Source organism: Pinus tabuliformis, chromosome X (genome assembly GCF_031772625.1).
Source record: "Pinus tabuliformis cultivar Carrire ecotype Pingquan chromosome X, CPIR1, whole genome shotgun sequence".
Classification (NCBI taxonomy): Eukaryota; Viridiplantae; Streptophyta; class Pinopsida; order Pinales; family Pinaceae; genus Pinus; species Pinus tabuliformis.
In genome coordinates this window covers 591,485,269-591,506,455 of record NC_142308.1, presented here as the reverse complement: position 1 = coordinate 591,506,455, position 21,187 = coordinate 591,485,269, and the positions used below count along the sequence as shown (strand labels likewise).

Genomic DNA, 21,187 nt, shown 5'->3' with positions numbered 1-21,187 from the left:
TTTTGGTTTCCAACGGTACCTTATCCATGCATTTAAGTCCTTCTCTGTTGGCCAGGTCCCCATAAATTTGCATATGATCACGTGTTCCGCCATGTGATCTCTATGCACCTATAGCGCTAGGTCACTTAAAACGACCTGAGGAGTGATAGTCGACTTGGGTTTGCAGCCCCCTGTCACCCTCAAAGGTGCATCTTTATGACTGCTGCCCTCTTTCCTCTTCTCCCTGCTATCTTCCTCATGATTTTCTCTTTGTTTGTGAGTTTTAATTTTTTCTGTGTTAGTGTCCTTAGTGATCCCCTTTGTTGGTTTCTTGAAGTGATGCAGATTAGTTTCCTTGTTTCTGTTTGCGACTATGTGATTGTAGGAGGGAGCAAAACTCCCTCCTCCATGACCCACCATGGTCACCAGCTTCCAACCCTGACTCAAACCCTAGATCAGAATGTTGTTCTTTTCCTGATCTTCCCTATACTTATTAATTATTCCTCATGTATTAAAAAGAAAAAAATCGTTCTCTCTCATTATTTATTAGACTCATAAAAAATATTGAATACCAATAATTTAAACTTATAAGAATTAATTTTTTTTAAACCTGAATTTCAAAAATTAATTTCTTACTATATATTAATTTTTAATTTAATTTAATTCTTTCTCGTATATTAAATAATAAAAAACAAATATATATATATATATATATATATATATATATTTCTAAATGTTTAATAAACTCAATTTTATATATATATAAACTAATAGGAAAATGACATTTTTTTGGTTAATTTTAATCATAATTTAGTAGATATTTTTAAGGTATTGAATTTAAGATGTCTAATTTATAGAATTTGAGTGTCCTAAGTTTTTCAAGGTGTTAAATCCATTTATATACTCAAAAATATATTTTAAACGACAAAGAATCACAATCTTATTTTGAAATTGTATCACTAGATTTATTGAAAAAAATTACTTTATCTATAAATTAAATTATCTATATATATATATATATAAATTATTTGAGATGGTTGAATAAAATGATTATTATTTTCAAAAAAAATTACTTTATCTATAAATTAAATTATATATATATATATATATAAATTATTTGAGATGGTTGAATAAAATGATTATTATTTTCAAAATTTTCAATAATAACATGATAAATAAAATATTACTATAATAAAATTAATTTAATTTTTCTTTTATATACCTATTTCATTACTTTAAGTACAATAATTTATTATACATGGACGAATATTTTAATCATAACCTTGAAACTATATCAAATGTCTCTCATTGAAAAGGTAGAAATACCAAATGACTTTCCAGTCTGTCCGTTAATTATCAAATAGAGGAAGGGGAAATAGATTATATTTTATTAAAAATAAATATTTTAAAAATTATAAGTAAAAAGGTTAATAAATTAAATAATTTTTAAAAATAAACTGTTTACACTAATTTCAAATATCTAAAATTTTGAGTGAATTGTTGGCTCCTGTGAAGTGACCTTAAAAACAGCGAGTGAATTTTTGGCTCTTGTGACGTGACCTTAAAAAACAGTGAGTGGATTTTTGGCTATTGTGAAGTGACCTTAAAAACAGTGGGCATTTCAAATTAGTACAGTACATTCCAAAAACCTGTGCTCTAAATAAAAAATATTTATTTTTATTTTTTAGCTACAAGAAGTTATGGTTGCATGGGAGGATCTGGTGGTGTCACAATACAAAAGAAAGTACTTGGGTCTTCACAGAATGTTCCACTCTGAAACTATTTCCACTTTTAACAGGATTAATTTTGAGGCATATGGTTCAGAATAAAATATACCAGATAATATATGTGATATAAGTGACATGATAAGACGTTATAGCGATGGACATGTGCATATAATTACGTAGCAATGCCAATAAGCTCTAGCCTTTTTGATCTTTTAACCACAGTAGTAGCAGCATTATTTTTTTGCATAAGTCCAACTGCAGTTATTACGAAGACATGTGTGTAAGATCCTTTGGAGTGATGGAGGGAGGATCACGATGGATTTGCAGAGAAAAATGCAAGCGCACCAACTAGAGGGGCGTTGATGTATGTCGTAGGCTCGGACTCTCCATAATTTGCTCGATCATCTGCAAACTGATCGTTCTCATCTGGTCCTCCAACGACTGCTCCTATCAGAAGATTAGGATTGGGATCGTTGGTATTCAAATAATTAAACCCATTTTTGCAGGCAATGAATTCTGGATGATCAACCATAGAAGGCAGAGACGAGGCTCTGTGATGAATCCGTTGGGGAAAGTGGGAGCCATATCCCACCATGTATGACACATTCAAAGGGTTCTCTCCTAATATGTAATCAATCTGCAATGGATAGTATAAATTCATTAAACCCTTTTCAGATATGCTAGATCTGCTGCTTGACTATATCATTTCTGAATTTCTATACAATTATGATATGTAAGAATTTGTAGAATCTTGAAAGACGTTGCACTAACCTGTCGTTTTGCAAGGGCTCGAAGTGTTGCAGGAGTTACTTCAACGCTTCCACACCGCACCACTTTAGACGCGTGGCTGAGGTACTTGGCATATGCCAAAGCCAAAAACGATATTGAGGTCACTCTTTGCATATTACTTCCATTAGGTGATTGGTATATCATTCCACCTGTAAATCACTATCTATTTCAATTAGTTTCAAAAGTGCTTCAAAGTGTAGTGCTTCACAGTGTATACGGTAGAGGTTTGTTTAATCTGGAGTTGAAACATGCTCCTCTTAAAATAATTAGAAGTAATACATTTTTATGGTTAAGATATTTGAAGTGGTTTAAGTATTTTACAGAGCATTTTTTTGTTAAAATTCAACAAAGATTTTTTGGACTCACACGTTTAAATTATGTACTTTATATCATAGTTACCAAGTTCGAATTGGAATTCAATAAAAATTCGAATGAAAAAAAAAAATTAATTCGGAGAATATATATACTTTCTTTTTTTTTTCTGACAATGACATATTCTGATCATTTTTTTCCTAATTCATTTTAAAATTTGAATAATTTTTAATAACTCTAAATCATATAACAGCCTTAGAAATACAATTCACCCACAAAAAAATAAAAAATCCAAACTTACTCTTCCCTCCAAAATCTTAAATCTAAAAACTCTAGTTTCACCCATTCTTTTTTCCTTTCAATTTTGGTTTCTTGGCTTTCCAATCATCCAAAATAGAAATGAAGTTGAAAAAAGAAAATTTTCCAATTTCACAATTGTTTCTATTTCCTTATTTTCCTTTCTAAATACACACAATTTTCAATAGGTTGAGACCTGCCAAGTGATCCAGAGCAAAGGGATCAGCAGTTTTATGTTGGAAAAAAAAAAATGTGAAGGAACGTAATGACAATTTTCCAAACTTTTGACTCAAACTTTTAACCCGATTCTGATGAATTTGGTAACTTTACTTTAAAGTTTATATTAATGTTAAAAATATAATTTAAACAATTCAAAATATTAATGTTAAAAATACAATTTAAACCATTCAAAATTACACATTATAATGTGCACTTATATTTTTTTTGGTATGTGCTCAAGTTAAATCCCTACTCAAAAATAAATCTATACGGAGATAGACCATTCCAATGAATTGAATTTACAAAATAAAGCCAAAAAGAAAAACAGAAAAATCCTCCACTGGAAATAAATTACCTGGTGTGTACCGAACATGTGGATAAGGCGTTTCAGGAAAGAGGGAGCAAATGAAACTCTCAGCGTGTTCCTTGTATGATTCTAAGAACAATATATTCTCAGACATATAGTCCTGTAAACACTAATACACGAATAAGTATATATAGATCTGTAAATTCAATTGAAGTTCATATATTAAGCACTGTGGACTAGTGATTACCTGGGAGAGGAGGACATTAATGCCATCATCCTTATTTTCCCATCCGAATTCATCGAGGCCGTTATTATCCTCAGGTTTATTGCCATTGGCTTGAATGTACTGCAGATAGGAGGAGTCGTTGGTCGATGCTTTGTGCAACCATGCAGCCGCCCACAGCAATTCATCCTGAAATCCCCATTATAATTAACTGTAAATTTATCTTTGGTTTTTTGTGGGTACTTTTTAAACTGGGAAATAATTCAAGTATAGAAAACTGACCTCGTATCCGCTGTAGTCGCAGTAAAATGGGCAAACTGCTGAGTTGAGGCTGTTGTTATAAGATCCTTTATATCTCTTTGCAAAAGCGAAGAGCTATAGAGGACAACAGGTCAAACAAACAGAGTATATTAACATATGTGGTAAAGTTCCAACTATGCAAACAGGAATAACGGAACAATAAATTAAATATGCTGAGGTGTTATAGTTTTAAAGGGTGCGCATATTTTGTCAAACCTGAGTTGCAGTGTCAAACAGTCGTTGGGAATAAGGCAAATCTGATGTTCGATAGACGATGGACGCGGCGGCCATTGCTGCAGCAGTTTCACCAGCGACATCAGACCCTGGATTCCGGGCGTCGATGCTGTAAACGGTACGAGGTGTATCCATGTCTTCTGGTCGCTCCCAGCAAATATGACCAGTGTTGGGATTACCCACCTTCTCAAGAACAAAACGATAAGCATTTATGTAAGATTTTAGGAATTCTTGGGTTTATTGCAATAGCCTATAGTTTTCATTCTGTCATATACCTGGACGAAGATTTTGCCCGGTTGAACAGTAGCTTTAAGGAAATAATCCGTAGCCCAACGAATCGCAGCTTTGGCATTTTGAAGTTCGTCACCCATTGAATCGCCGAATTCCAACACGCTCCAGGATAACATGGTAGTAGTAAAAGCCATTGGAAACCCAAATTTTACGTTATCGCCTGCGTCGTAATATCCTCCGACCAAATCAACCTGCATTCAATCGAGTTATTAGTTCGAATTGAAACTCAATGGTGTGCTTAAATCGAGATTTGGCGACAAGCGAACAATACATACATTCTGATAAGATCCATCTTTAAGGGCCGAGTCTTTCCTCCATGTCAATCTCTGATTTGGTGGAAGAATACCCGACCGCTGCCCCTCGAAGAACAGAATGCTCTTTGACAGGGCATCTTTATAGTCGTGATTGCTATCGCCAGGGGAAGAATTGTCTATCGCCTCTGAGAATTGTCTATAGTCGTGATTGCTATTGCCAGGGGAAGAATTATCTATCGCCTCTGGGTATCTTCGATTCGTTGCTGCTATTCCTGTCATTGTCAAAAACAGAGCAAACAATAATTTCTCAAACTTAGTCATCTTTCTTGGCTGGGTAGACGCAATACTGAGTATTAGCTTGTAACGATTGCGAATATATAGAGGCAGTTCAGTAACGTTCATTGGAGGGAGGGAGATGAACGTGAATATGAATAGGGATGGGCCATGCTTCACTACCCGCGAAATGGAGTATTGAGGTTAGCGTGAAGGTGAACCCTTCTAAGAGAAACCGTGGCAACTTCTCAGGTTAACAGTCTAGAAGCACAGTGATGCAACGAAGTATCGTTCATGCATTTTAATGGCAAGGGCAGAAAAAGAGGTGTCTGGCGTTGTAGGTGTGCATCCAATACCATACTATTGCTAACTTGCTGCGTATTTTCTGGACTAATTCTTGTTCAGCAAATTGTAATCAACTATTTTTTTTTTTATAACGATCATCTTTGATTGCCATGACTAGCATTTCAGTCTGATTCACGGTTCCTTAAGAAAACAAAAGTTGTGGGAGTGGTGCAACTTGCATTACCAACAATCTGCCCAAGAACCGCTAAATTTTATCGCCGGCAAGAGATCCGGAAATAACTTTACTATAACTACTAGCCGTTATTATATAATATTTTAATAATTTAATTAGCAATTGCCGCAAAAGAAATGATAGTGGCCGATAGAAATGAGAAATACGTCGATAGAAATGGTCGATAGAAATGTTAGATTGAAAAAATTGTATTTTGGTTTAAAATAATAAATGTTACAATAATTTAATTATTTAAACTAAACTTAAACAATAAATTACTCAAAATAAAATAAATTTTTAATTAAAATTATACAAATTATTATTATTCGTTTTTCTCAATTATTTGTATAATAAAATCCAATCAATTATTCAAAATAAGTCAGATCAATAAATTTCCCAAATTAAATCCCAACTAATCAAAATTACTTGGGAATATATATGTATAACCCAATAAAAAAAATTATATTTATATGTTACAAAAAAAAGTAAAAAATTCTAATTGATTTAAATAAATCCGAAACCATTGAAATTAAAAATTACTATTTATGATTAAGCGTTGGAAATTTTAACATAATAGGAACACATTTTTTCACCCAAATTAAAATTATTTTTTAATAATAAATCAAACGTTGGAAATATCAACATGATAGAATTTTAGTACAAGGAGAAGAACTTGCTAAACAATAGAAGATTTTATTTATAATTTATAATATTTAACTATTCAAATTGATATATCAAATTAATTTTTTTATATTAATATTTATAAATAAATAAAAGAAAAGAAAATATTAATATTAATCATTTATATATTTTTAAATTTAAATATTTTTTTTAATAAACTATATAAAAATAAGAATCTAATTTTAGAGACATGTTAAATAAAATAAAAAAATAAGCTAAAAAGAAACCCTACTTTTCCTAAACATCTTACTTTAAAAAAAACCAACAACACAACCAAATCAAATGAAAAACATAGAATTAATTAGCCGGCCATGCTTTATACATAAGATGTGGCATGGGAGATGTTAGTTGACAATATTGAGAAGCTTAAAGTCTAACATCCTCATTACTGTAAGTGGCATTTGCGAGGTGTGTAATGGAAAGTTTGGTTTCAGTGGACGTTAACCATCATCATCATCAATAAAACATGAACTCAAACATTTGCATTTCATTGTATGAAATTAAAATCTTTAATTTTAAATTGAAAATCATAGGTTGAACTATCCATTTAAAAAAAAATAATAATTTAAATGTTGGAATATAATAAATGTTATTATATTTTTATAATATATTTTTAGATATTATTATTATGTTAGTATTATATATAATAATGTGTATTTCAAATTAATTTAAATATATTATATTTTTTAAAAAATTAATTTTTTTATATTGAATTATATGATATTTATTTTTATAATTATATATTAATCTATAATTTTATTTAAAAAATGTGTTTTCCATCTAATATAATAAATATAAAATTGTAATTTTTAATTGAAATTAATTCATTATAAATATAAGTTATAAAAATGTTTTTTTTCATCGAATATAATAAATTAAAATTTACATATAAAATTGTAAATTTTAATTGAAATTAATCCATTATAATTATAAGTTATAAAAATGTTTTTGTTTTTGTTTTTTTTTTTTCCATCCAATATAATAAATATAAAATTGAAATTTTTAATTGACATTAATCCATTATATTATAATAATTGATTGTTTTAGGTACAAGATGAACTGACAAATGTAACCAGGATAACAATGACAGATGTAAGTAACGAGCACAACACAACAATGACACTCATACATGTACACAACAATGACAATGACTGACAGATGTAACCAACACAACACAACAATGATAATGACCAGCACAACAATGACAGATGTAACCAACACAGCACAATGACAGACGTAACCAGTAACAAAAAGGTAGACCGGCCTAACTAATTATTACTTGCAATTGCCCTTGCCCCAAAAAGTGCAAAACATACTGATAGGTTGTTTTTTAAATTGGACAAGGAACGCATTTGTACATTGGTTTTGGTTTCCAAGTGTGAGAGCTGAGAGCTTAATGGATGTTTTTTAAATTAGAAAAAATGTAAAGGTTTTTTAAATTGGACAAGGAACGCATTTGTACATTGGTTTCCAAATGTGAGATCTTAATGGATATTTTGAAGCACACATCACATTGGTTTCCAAATGTGAGATCTTAATGGATATTTTGAAGCACACATCGTTCATCGTATCGCTCATTTCGTTCATCATTTGTATTGTTCATCGTTGTTGACTGATCACCTTGAACAACATAATAACTTCCAGACAACAACATAATACCTTCGTTGTTGACTGATCACCTTGAACGACATAATAACTTCCAGCAAAATAGTATTTCTGTGGGGAAAATTAGTCTTAGACTCTTGCCAAATGGTCTTAGAGACCTATAGAAGCCAAATGGTTTTAGAGACATACTACACTACTATGGTCTGTTCTTTGTTAATTTCCACAACATACTTAGTAGATTGTCACACCCTTGCTAGAAATGACGGACATTCAATTAAACTTGAAGGTTATAATAATTCACAGTGTTATGTTACAACAAATGTTAGTGAATTACTCAATGCTGTGTACCTTTTAATCAAATTTTATAAATTAAAATCTCATTGGGTTTATTTCTCGGTTAGAGTGCCTTCCAATTTTCAATTGGTTATCGATTTTGTGCATGAACTTATATAACATAATTGTACCATAGTAATCAATGAAGCTGTGCATGAAATTATATAACATGATTGTCCCATAGTAATCAATGAAGCGATCAATTATCATATTCTCCTTCTCTTCTTTTGTGAGTTCATGTCCACTTTATTTTCTCTCATGAGTCTTTTTTTGTGTGTTGTCTCAAAAGTCAACATGGTTGTAATGCAATCTTCTAGAATAAACTGTGGAAGTTTACAAATATCCTAATGTTTTGAGTGGACACTCCATCCATCATCAAGGGATCCAACTAAAGCTTTTTAAAAAATGGAAAAGAATGAGCTGTTAAATGGAATAAATAGGAAATGAAAAAACTAGTCATTAGGAATTAGTTATAAAATATTAATACTATTAAAAAGTGGTTTATTAATATTAATATTAATACTATTAATAATTTAGATGGAATAATAGAAATTAAATAGAAAGAGAAAGGATGAAAGAGAGAGCAAGTTAAGAAGAGCAATTACTGATTTTCTATTTATTTGGTTTAAGGTCTCACTCTTTTCTATCCTTCAAAATGCTTTAATTTGATCCCCGATGATGACGTGATGTCCACTCAAAACATCGAAATGTTTCTAAACTCCAACACATTTAATTCCATAAAATCACATTACATTTATTACTCACTGTGAAAACCTCCATACTCAAAATCAATGTGGTATCACAGCTACAACAATGGTAGAGATATCATTTCCAACAAAAATCTTCTGCAGTTGATTGTCATGATGTGCAAACCTTTTGTCAACCTTTCAGTGGCATTTATTGGAGCCAACATATTGAAGATTGGCGCAACAGCATCAGTAATGATATGTTTGAGCTGTACGTTTGAGCTAAGAAGAATTGCATGGCTTAATTTATTGTAGACACTAACATTGTTTTTCCATTAAATTATTGTAGTTGTTTGTATTTTTATTACCATTATGATGCTTGGAAATCGTACTGTCATTTTGTAAGTTGCACAGATGAATAGATTAATAGTATAATGTATGGATGTTGTATGCATTTGCCACATAAACACTGGAACAGATGAAATGATGTTGTACGAATGCTAAGGTGACATTGTGTTTTTTATGTGCTGGATAAATTGTGTTTACTACAACCTTTTTGCATCTGTTGGGTACTTGTGTGGCTTTCCAATTGGTGTGGCTGTTGATATTGTGGTTGTTCATTGCAAAATTTTGAAGAAAAAGTCTTCTAGGTGTAGAATTTGATGATGTCACACAAAGCATTTCTCCGGATTTGAGGTTTCCTTACCACAGCTATTGAATCTGCCACTTCTGCTAAATTTGTTGAATTTCATGAGAAGTTAACATAACTAGGGAACCATTTTTTGCTTTAGAATATGAAACATTGAAGAGACCAATCCAGAAGATGATGTAAACTATGGAAGTTTACAAACATCCTAATGTTTTGAGTGGACACTCCATCCATCATCAAGGGATCCAACTAAAGCTTTTTAAAAAATGGAAAAGGAATAGTCGTTAAATGGAATAAATAAGAAATGAAAAAACTAGTCATTAGGAATTAGTTATAAAATATTAATACTATTCAAAAGTGGTCTATTAATATTAGCACTATTAATAATTTAGATTGAATAAAGGATGAAAGAGAGGGCAAGTTAAACAGAGCAATTATTAATTTCCTATTTATTTGGTTTAAGGTCTCACTCTTTTCTATCCTTCAAAACATTTTAATTTGATCCCCGATGATGACCATGATGTCCACTCAAAACATCGAAATGTTTCTAAACTCTAGCGCATTTAATTCCAGAAAATCACATTACATTTATTACTCACTGTGAAAACCTTCATGCTCAAAATCAATGTGGTATCACAGCTACAGCAATGGTAGAGATATCATTTCCAACAAAAATCTTCTGCAGCTGATTGTCATGATGTGCAGACCTTTTGTCAGCCTATCAGTGGCATTTATTGGAGCCAGCATATTGAAGATTGGCGCAACAACATCAATAATGATATGTTTGAGCTGTACGTTTGAGCTAAGAAGAATTGCATGGCTTAATTTATTGTAGACACTAACATTGCTTTTTCCTTAAATTATTGCAGTTGTTTGTATTTTTATTACCATTATGATGCTTGGAAATCGTACTATCATTTTGTAAGCTGCACATATGAATAGATTAATAGTATAATGTATGGATGCTATATTCATTTACCACATAAACACTGCAATAGATGAAATGATGTTGTAAGAATGCTGAGGTGACATTGCATTTTTTATGTGCTAGATAAATTGTGTGTACTACAGATTTTTTTCATCTATTGGATACTTGTGTGGTTTTCCAATTGGTGTGGCTATTGATTTTGTGGTTGTTCATTGCAAAATTTTGAAGAAAAAGCCTTCCAGGTGTAGAATTTGATGATGTCACACAAAGAATTTCTCCGGATTTGAGGTTTCCTTACCACTGCTATTGAATCTGCCACTTCTGCTAAATTTGCTGCTTTTTCATGAAAAGTTAACATAACTAGGGAACCATTTTTGCTTTAGAATATGAAACATTGAAGAGACCACTCCAGAAGATGATGTTGCTGCCATCATGAAGAAGTAGTTAATGGTAATAAGAATACATTTCTGCTGAAAAAACCATCATTTTGGTTTGTTTTCTGGAGGCTTTTCTGACCAAATGCCGATTATACAAGTTCATTGTTGCTCCTGTCCAACGACTGCTATTAATGTTTGCCGTTATCTGAAGGCAACAGGTTTTCTCTTTAGATTCTAGGTATTCTTAAAACTTGATCATCAAAAAAAGAGGAAAAAGTTGAAGGTAGAGTTCGTTGTTGCTCCTGTCCTTAGATGCTATTCATGTTTACTGCTATCTGGAGGGGGCAGGTCATATCTTCAGATTCACGGTATTCTTAAAACTTTATCATCAAGAAAACAAAGAGGAAAAATATGAAGGTATCGTATATGTTATTTTGATGCTGTTGATTGGAAAAAATCATTGCTATTTGTATGGTCTGTCGCATGAATATGGATGACTACTAGTTGATTGTAGCAATGGAAGATTGCTAGTACGATAAGAGAGTAAATTTATTAAAAGGAAAGTGTTGTTTGGTTTGTTGGTCACACATTGAAACTTCTAGTTGACAGGGTGAAACAGTTCATTAAATGTTCCCTCAATACAACCAACAAAAACTGGGTTTTGGTGTTTGAAGTCAGGACTAGATTCTCTGTCCTTGCTTTTCTCCAAAGAGTTGAAACCGACACACAGGGTTGAGGGTTTATTAAAACTGATATGCGTCTAGGAAGGAGAAGTTATGGCAGGACTTACACAAGGAGGAATGCTTTCTGACTACCATAAATTACATGGGAAGAATTATGCTGTTAGGGAATAAAGGATGAAGACAATTCATACATACCACAATTTAAGAGAGGCTTTGACGATTGTCACCCTATCAATTGCAGACGACATTATTCCCCATGTCCAGGATGTTGAGGATACCCTTCAAGATTGGGAAAAGCTTTTAGTAGTACATGAAACTCTCAAATTGTGATGCTTGATAATTTAAGAAGAAGGTTCAATAACCAATCAGCTGACATGTTAGAGATCAGTAAATTGCAGGTTGACAGAGGATAGAAGAGAGCATTGACCTTAATTATTTTAAGTAGTTTGCCTTGTTCTTTCAAAGATTTTGCAACGACTTTGACAATTATAGTAACAACACTGTCTTTGTCCTTTGAAGAGCTTGAAGAGCTCTCGCTGCAAAATGAGCAGCACAATAAACAATTTTGAGGAGGAAAACAACCAAGGAAAAAAATAATGATTTCATTGTCAAACTGGCAGAAAAGGAAAAAGAAAGCAGAAAATATTTAAGAACAATGTAAGAAGGAAAATTTCAGACCAAGATATCACAAAAAACCCAATCGGAAACAAATAAAGTAGGAGAGAAAATTTTCATTCAAATTAGAATAATGTCTGATTTGTTTCTATTGTGGTGAGACAAGCTATTTGAAGAAGAATGTAGGGAAAACCTATATGATCTTTCATGTGAAAAGTTTAATAGACAAAAATAATTCTGTCGATAATAATTCAGTTGATAGGAAAGAGTCAAAGGACACATGGTATGACTCAGGTGCCACACAACACATAACAAACATAAAAGAATGGTTCACTTATCTTTTATGGACACAAGTGTGACACAAGTGTAGAGAAGAGATTGTAACACACACTTGGAGATGGCAATACACATGAGGTCCACAAGTTGATTGTGTTCCTATAAGAATACCCAATAGTGAGATATAGATTTTGTTCCTATTAGAATACCCAATAGTGAGATACAAAACAATAGTAATGTCTAGTTTGTACCTAGTTTAAAGAAGAGTTTGCTTCCTATTAGTCAAATTGTTAAGCAAGCCTTTAAAATCGAAATCAACTCCAACAAGTGTGTCATAGAGATTAGCAAAATTGCTACAGGGCAATTGCAATGAGTTTTGAAGAAGCAAGCTTATTCACATTTGCTGATACTGTAGTAAAACAGTGAGAAACAGATGCATTTGAGACAAACTTTGGCATGAGAGGTATTGGCATTTAAATAATTTTTTATCTTGATTTGTTGAATTTTTATCTGGTATGGGCATTTAATAGTTTTTATAGTCTGACTCTGCACTAAGTTAAAGAAGCAGATGGAGTTTGTACATCTTGTCTAGCCAGAAAGAGACAACAGTAAAAATTGGAAAAGGAAGCAGTTTGGTAGGTAGATTCCAAAAAGTCAAAAACAAAGTCAAATACACAAATTGTTGCATTGAAACCACTACATTCTTTCCATAGATTCCAAAAAACAAAAGACACAGATTGTTGCATTCTTTTGAATGGAAATTCAAAAACATAAAATTAGACAATCAAATGGCCAAAATTGCAACAACAAATTGAAAAAAATATCATTATGTTGAAAATGCAACAGGATGATGGAGCTTAGTGAAAAGAAATCGCCTTCACTAAGTGGGGCCGTAGGCTATTTTTGGCGCAAAGTCTATTTTTAGACATATGGATCATGGTCTATGAGTTGCAGGATGCTATTTATGGATGATTGGTCATGTTGGTAAAAATAGATGGACCTCTATTTTTAGACATATGGGCGGAGTCTATTTTTAGACTGCCAGTCTAAAAATAGAACAGTCGAATATTATTAGCTCTTAATAATATTTGGACTATAAACATTATCTTATCCTCTTGCAACACTTCAGTTCGAGCTACAGATGTGGCACATGCAACTGCCAGAAGGAAATACACTTTTCCTATGGGTTAGTTGAGCTATTGCATGATGGACTTCAGTTAGAACTCAAGTGATTGAGTTTGGTGGAGTTGATTGAGGAGTTGATGGAGTTGTGTTCAGTTTGACTTAGTTGAACTAGTTGTATTTAGTCTAACTGCCAAATACACTAGTGATGAGTGATGTGAATTAATTATTAATTAATTCACTAATTATTAACTCATAAATCAACTAAAGAATACATCAGTTAACTCAGTGCATGGACAGTTCAGTGGAGACAAGTGTTAGAGGTGGGTGAAAGAGTGAGACGGCTATCAGTTGTGACTATAGCTGTGCATGAGATTTGCACAATCATTGATTGAGATTTCCAATGAGGATTGCGCAGTACATGACAAGGGAAAATGAGCTTGGATCAGATCTATTCTCAACTTGGATTGCGCAGTAGAGGCAGGAAAACAGTGGAGGCGATTTGAACCTGTGACTTGTTAAGATCTGAGCTAGTTTGTGTTAGCAGGTGGAGATAGTACTGAGTACTTGTGAGGAGTATTGTACTATGTATTGTTATACATTCTATATCATTATAATATACAGATAGTTGGGGGTTTTCAGTCGTATGCTTTCCCCGGTACATACTGTGTCGATATGTGTGATTGATGTTTCAATGTGCGCATGCGATTGTTTCTTAATTCCGCAAATTGATGATCAATGGTAGAGGAGGTTATGTATTACGCATGCATTCCGAAAATAGTGTATAATCAGGATAATCTCTGTGAATAAGTGTTATATTATTCAAAATTTCTACATGGTATCAGAGCAAAGTTTATCATCAGATCTATTATTCAAAAAGTGATTACATTTTATTTCTTTAGGCAGAGTCTGTAATCGGGCCAGGTAGCCTCTGGATTCATCCTTCTTTTGGAAGGTGAGATATCCAGTAAATGCCCATACAGTCAATCTCTGTGCGAGAAATACTTTGTTCTCACAAATTTTAGATCAGAAGCGGTTGAGTTTTGAGCTGGTGGAATTCGAATTTGCAGCAGTGTTTTCTTGGTGTCAAAGTTGAAATGTCTTTCAACGAATTGCGATTGGAGTATGCCCTTGAAGGCAGCTTGAATTATATTGCATGGAAAGACAGGATGAAGGCGGTGTTAGATGACAATGGGTTGAAGGAGTTCATAGAGGCTGAGGTCCCAAAGCCTACTGATGCTGCTCACGTTGAGGCTTGGCAAAAGAAGACAACAAAGTGTCGAAGGATTCTGTTGGAGGGCGTGAAGGATCACATTGTATCCAGCCTGCATGGAAAGGCTTCTCCATACTTGATGTGGAAAGCATTGACAGATTTATTCCAAAGCAAGAGTGACCAGAGGAAGTTGGCGCTCAAGGATAAACTCAAAAACATTAAGTGTGAGAAAGGAGACAGTATACCCAAGTATCTCACGAAGTTCACTCAATGCCGGGATGAGCTGGGAAGTGTGGGGGTGACTGTCAATGATGAGGACTTGGTGAGCTTGGCTCTCCTTGGTCTTCCGAAGAGTTGGCATTCCTATCAGGACTATGTCAATGGTCGGGAGAAATTTCTAGGATGAGAGAGACTTTGGTCGGATCTTGTGCAAGAGGAGATCAGGCGGAATACCAGGGACGAATCTTCATCAAAGGCATCTGATGAAGAAAATTGCGCTTTGGTTGCCAGAGCAAAGAAGGGGAAGGAGAAGGTTTCTCTTTCTGGATCCAGTTCTTCCAATGATGGGAAGAAGGTTGAAAAATCGAAAGTGCGATGCTTTCGTTGTCATGAGATGGGACATTATGCTGCAAATTATCCACAGAGGAAATCCAAGAAGGGATCCCGGGAAGGATCTGAAGGTGAGGCACTTGCTTCACAGTTTGAGTTGGATTTCACACTCTTTGCATGCATGGTTTCATCCATGGTGGGAAGTGGTTGGTTTCTTGACAGTGGAGCTTCTTTCCACATGACCGGTGACAAGAGTTTGTTCAGTACTTTGGAGGAGAAAGATCTCCAGATACTCATAGCGATGGGTAATGATGAGAAGTATAGTGTCTCAGGTGTAGACACGGTTATTTTTCAGAGGGAGCATGGAGCTCGCCTTACCTTGACCGATGTCAAGTATATACCAGGACTGAAGAGAAACTTGGTGTCGATCGCGATGCTGGAAGACAAAGGCTATGATGTAGTCTTCAGTAAGGGAAAGGTTTTCCTTAGACACATCATCACTAGACAGGTGAAGCAGATTGGTTCACGGGTCAAGAACCTGTATGCTCTTGAGGTTCAAGATGCATGCAAAGCCTTGAGCAGCGAGGCAACTGATGGAGACATGGTGGTTGAGAGGGAGCGTATATTACCTCTCAACATGCAGAGCCAGAAGAAGTCTCAGACGATTGTGGAGGAGCCACGATTGGTGCAGCAACTTTAGGAGGTTGTGGAGCAGCCATAACAAGGGAAGCTGAGAGGAGATCGAGTAGAGACATCTACTCATGCAGAGACCTCCAGTAGGGGGAAACTTAGAGCCAGGTGGGCTGAGGGATCACATGCAGCCATACCTCGAGGTAGGAGGTGGGGTGATGTAGAATTATCGTCCCAAGGAGGAGGGGTAGGATCCTTGAGGTACCCAACCTCTTGGATGAGACCTTTCTACGGGATCCCCGATGTGGAGTAGCAGGAACTAACTGATTGGGTAGAGACAGATGCGGATGGAGTGGCAGAGAGAGCGACAGTGCAGGGAATCCCGAGACAACGCATAACTAGCAGGCTGCAGCAATGTGAAAGGCACAAGTGTTTTGCACAGTGCTAGGTGGCACAGAGAGGTGTGCAATGGTGCGAGATGCATGGAGATGTTGCAGTAGCGCAAATGTCAGAGAGGGAGCACTTGTCAGCAGCAGGTAGAGCTTCAGCATCAGAGTATGTTCCTAGCCCAACAGAGTGGTCAGTTGGGAGTGTTTTTGTTCCAAGTGTCGTTGGAGCAAGTGGACCGGGCAAATGTGTTGCATGCAGAACATTCCAGAGTTGCAGGATAGGGGTTGCAGATAATCCATATCTTGTTGAGAGGGAGTGTTTAAAATGTAACAAGATGATGCAGCTTAGTGAAAAGAAGTCGCCTTCACTAAGTGGGCTCGCAGGCTATTTTTGGCGCAAAGTCTATTTTTAGACTATGTCTATTTTTAGACATATGGATCATGGTCTATGAGTTGCAGGATGCTATTTATGAATGATTGGTAATGTTGGTAAAAATAGATAGACCTCTATTTTTAGACATATGGGCGGAGTCTATTTTTAGACTACCAGTCTAAAAATAGAATAGTCAAATATTATTAGCTCTTAATAATATTTGGACTATAAACATTATCTTATCCTCTTGCAGCACTTCAGTTCAAGCTACTGATGTGGCACATGCAACTACCAGAAGGAAATACGCTTTTCCTATGGGTTAGTTGAGCTATTGCATGATGGACTTCAGTTAGAACTCAAGTGATTGAGCTTGGTGGAGTTGATTGAGGAGTTGATGGAGTTGTGTTCAGTTTGACTTAGTTGGACTAGTTGTATTTAGTCTAACTGCCAAATACACTAGTGATGCGTGATGTGAATTAATTATTAATTAATTCACTAATTATTAACTCATAAATCAACTAAAGAATACATCAGTTAACTCAGTGCATGGACAATACAGTGGAGACAAGTGTTAGAGGTGGGTGAAAGAGTGAGACTGCTATCAGTTGTGACTACAGTTGTGCATGAGATTTGCACAATCATTGATTGAGATTGCCAATGAGGATTGCGCAGTACATGCCAAGGGAAAACAAGCTTGGATCAGATCTATTCTCAACTTGGATTGCGCAGTAGAGGCATGCAAACAGTGGAGGAGATTTGAACCTGTGACTTGTTCAGATCTGAGCTAGTTTGTGTGTAGCAGGTGGAGATAGTACTGAGTACTTGTGAGGAGTATTGTACTATGTATTGTTACATGTTATCTATAATTATAATATACAGATAGTTGGGGGTTTTCAGCTGTATTCTTTCCCTGGTACATACTGTGTTGATCTGTGTGATTGATGTTTCAATGTGCGCATGTGATTGTTTCTTAATTCTGCAAATTGATGATCAATGGTAGAGGAGGTTATGTATTATGCATGCATTCCGCAAATAGTGTATAATCAGGATAATCTCTGTGAATAAGTGTTATATTATTCAAAATTTCTACACATTATACAAAAAATGATTATTCACATAAAGAAGAGCTCAAAATAGTTCCTTTCCAGAGAAGCGCTGAAGTGAATTCCTTTCCACCAAGTACACCACAGCACCAATAGGTGTGAAACTGTTGGAATTATCTTGATGATAGATTTCTCATCTTTTAACAGGTGATTTACTGGTCTGAATGTTCAACTATTACATTAGTCCTAACAGATAAAATAAATCGATAATATTTGTTTTCTGCAGAAGCAATTTCATCCTACACTATTTGCGCTTTCCGCAGCCACAAATTTCATCCTACAGGCTACAGTGTTTTATATTGCTCAAAACCAAAATCCAACAAGAAAAACACCCATTTAAAGTTCGTCATTGGAATCATCATCATCAGTGTCTCCTTCAGAGGAGGATCCCCCTGATTGTTGATAAACTGTTGATAAACTTTGGTCACAAGAGGGTTGCAAACATACTCCACTTCCTTGAGCTTCTCCTCGTAATCTTCCTTCTCGGCTGACTGGTTCTCGTCCAGCCATTCGAGGGCCTCCTTCAATGCTACATCTATTTTCTCCTTATCATCGGAGTCGATTTTGTCAGCAAGCTTGTCCTTGTCGTTAATTGTGTTTTCATGTTATAAACATATGTTTCCAATACATTCCTTGACCTTTTTGTCCTCTGCGAACTCTTCGGCCTCTCTCACCATTCTTTCAATTTCCTCTTGGCTCAATCTTCCTTTGTCATTTGTGATGGTGATTTTCTCAGATTTTTCGGTGCCCTTGTCCTCTGCTTTAACATTCAAGATACCATTGGCATCCACTTCAAATGTAACTTCAATTTGAGGAACTCCCCTGCCAACATATTACAGGTTTGATTCTCCGGTCCACCAGACTCGACTCACCAAAAATAGAAACATGAACAAAGGAATAGAAACAAACCTTGGAGCCGGAGGAATTCCAGAGAGCTCAAATCTCCCAAGCCGGAGGAATTCCAGAGAGCTCAAATCTCCCAAGTTCTCTACAATCTTTTGTTAAACTTCGTTCACCTTCGAAGACCTGCAAAGGAAAATGACTGAGTCAATCATCCTCCCTACGCCCGTGCTATTGTAAAAATTGAAATAACCCATCAGGCAATTTTTAGAAGAACGATATAAAAGATTTTAGACCAACCTGAATTGACACGGTTGTTTGTTGGTCCTGATAGGTTGTAAACACCTAAGACTTCTTTGTAGGAATAATAATGTTCCTTGGAATTAGCTTTGTCATCACTCCACCAACACTGTCAATACCCAAGGTTAGAGGAGCCACATCCAGTAAAAGTATTTTTGCACATAAATAAAAACAACAAAATTTCAAATCGCTGGATAAAAAACGAAAAATTTGTTCAGAACTAAACAATATAAAATACAGAAACTATGGACCTACTTTACCTTTAGTTTCTTCTCCACCTTCTCCACTAAGAATGCTACCTTGCACTGCTGCTCCAAATGCAACGGACTCATCAGGGTTTGCACCTTTGTTTGGCTCTTTGCCATCAAAACCAACGAGAAAAAAATCAGTTACAACACTTTCATTATTACTATAACTAATTCATTGTTATTTCAGTTGGTGGCTAGAAAAACTCAAGCAAAACTCAAAGGAACGATTGAACTGATTCAAAGAAAGGCTATATGCCTAAATATTATAATTTAAATATTATTTTTCAAAAAAGTTTGGTTTTTACATTATTTTCTATTTAAGCTTTTATCTTACTTATCTGGGTTACCTGGATTTGTTTTTCATCTGATTATTTGGTTCTGTTTTTTCATCTGGTTTTAAAAAATTTCTTTATCAGATTATAGAAAAAATCACACTAATTAATAAAACTCTCCAATATAATTAAAAAAAAAAACTTTTCTCAATTCATTATAAATCTCTGAATTCAAAAACCTATAACTACTTGAATGAATTACAGTGTCGGTTATCGTGAGTAATGTGATGTTATGTATATATGAAGAGAGATAAATATGAGAAATCACTACATTATTTCTACGGCGGTTGACTATAATGTGAAAACCGCTTCAAAATTTCTACGGCAGCGGACTATATTCCTTTCAGCCGAAATCACACGCATCCCTTGAGTTTCTATCCTCCGACGTGCTCGATCGGTTAAGCCTTTAACAGCAAAATGCAACGCCATTCTCACTCCAGAAATACAAGTTTGAAGCAATGACATTAATACATAGCTATTTCACGTGAGATCAATTCTAACTCTTGTTCCGTTACAGAGCATGTTTTTTTATCACATTCTTTTCTTCTAGTTCCATCTGTCCCACAAAAAATAATATTGTCATTTATCTTTCCTATACCCTCCATCTATTCTACTTTGTATCACCATCAATCTCAAAAGCTTGACTAATGAGAAACATCTAGTAAACTAAAAACAAAAAACCGAGACAGAAATCTGTAACTATCAATATCAGACTTCATATTTTGATGTCTCTAGAACGTTGGAAAGATCCATCTTCGTATGACATTTATTTAATCTGGCCCGGAACGCTGCTCCATCCGTCTTTGGACAACCCCTGCTCCATCCGGTCTTTGGACAACCCATCTATAGATGTGTGAAGGAGGAGATCCTTTTGAATGTCTTAATCAAATCACTAATTCTATCCATTCAGTTGAAACATAATATATATATGGAATTAAGATAAAGTTTGAATTTGATTTAGGTATGGAATTAAAGTTATAGGTTATTTAAAATTATTTAATTTAATTTTATTGGAAATAATTTTAGTAATTATTACAAATATACATATTTTTTGAAAAAATATTATTTAAGTTAAAATTGTTTTTGTTCATGGTAAGATGTATAATTGGAGTTGAGTTTAACATTTTATGAATTAGTAGGTTGTTTAAAGTGGCATGATTTTTTTTATAACAATGATGAGTTGATGCATATTCATATAGAAGAGTAAGCTATGGCTTTTCACACTACTTTTTACACTCTCAGTTGACTACTTATTTTTGATAAAAAAAAATTATCTAATGGCCAGTAACCTTTTTGACCCCAATAATGTAAAATAATAGTAAAAAAGTAAATTCTAAAATAACCATGAAATTTTTTAGGAGTGTATATTATTTCCAGTAACATTGCCCATCTCATTTAACTCTTTCTTGATAAAAGGTAAAAAATAATGATTATATTACAATTGACCAGAATAACTCAGCAAACACTTCAATAATAATAATACTTTTTAATTTCAAATATAATCTTTTGATAGTTTAGTATGATACCTTAGTT

At 34.3% G+C, this 21,187-nt stretch overlaps 1 protein-coding gene and 1 long non-coding RNA gene across 2 annotated transcripts; both read right to left on the bottom strand.

Moving 5' to 3' along the window:
• Positions 1-2,016: 2,016 nt before the first annotated feature.
• LOC149141405 (endoglucanase 8-like) lies at positions 2,017-9,913 on the bottom strand. Its single transcript, XM_089446808.1, has 9 exons — positions 9,887-9,913; positions 4,954-5,076; positions 4,663-4,869; positions 4,370-4,570; positions 4,136-4,228; positions 3,878-4,042; positions 3,679-3,790; positions 2,478-2,644; positions 2,017-2,343 (listed from the first exon to the last, which is right to left on the bottom strand). Exons 1-9 carry the CDS (start codon positions 9,911-9,913, stop codon positions 2,017-2,019), a joined length of 1,422 nt encoding a protein of 473 aa, XP_089302934.1.
• An 8,666-nt stretch (positions 9,914-18,579) lies between these two features.
• Positions 18,580-19,182, bottom strand: LOC149141404 (uncharacterized). Its single transcript, XR_016265187.1, has 3 exons — positions 19,075-19,182; positions 18,844-18,960; positions 18,580-18,756 (listed from the first exon to the last, which is right to left on the bottom strand). It is a non-coding gene; the product is annotated as an uncharacterized LOC149141404 (long non-coding RNA).
• Positions 19,183-21,187: the final 2,005 nt, after the last annotated feature.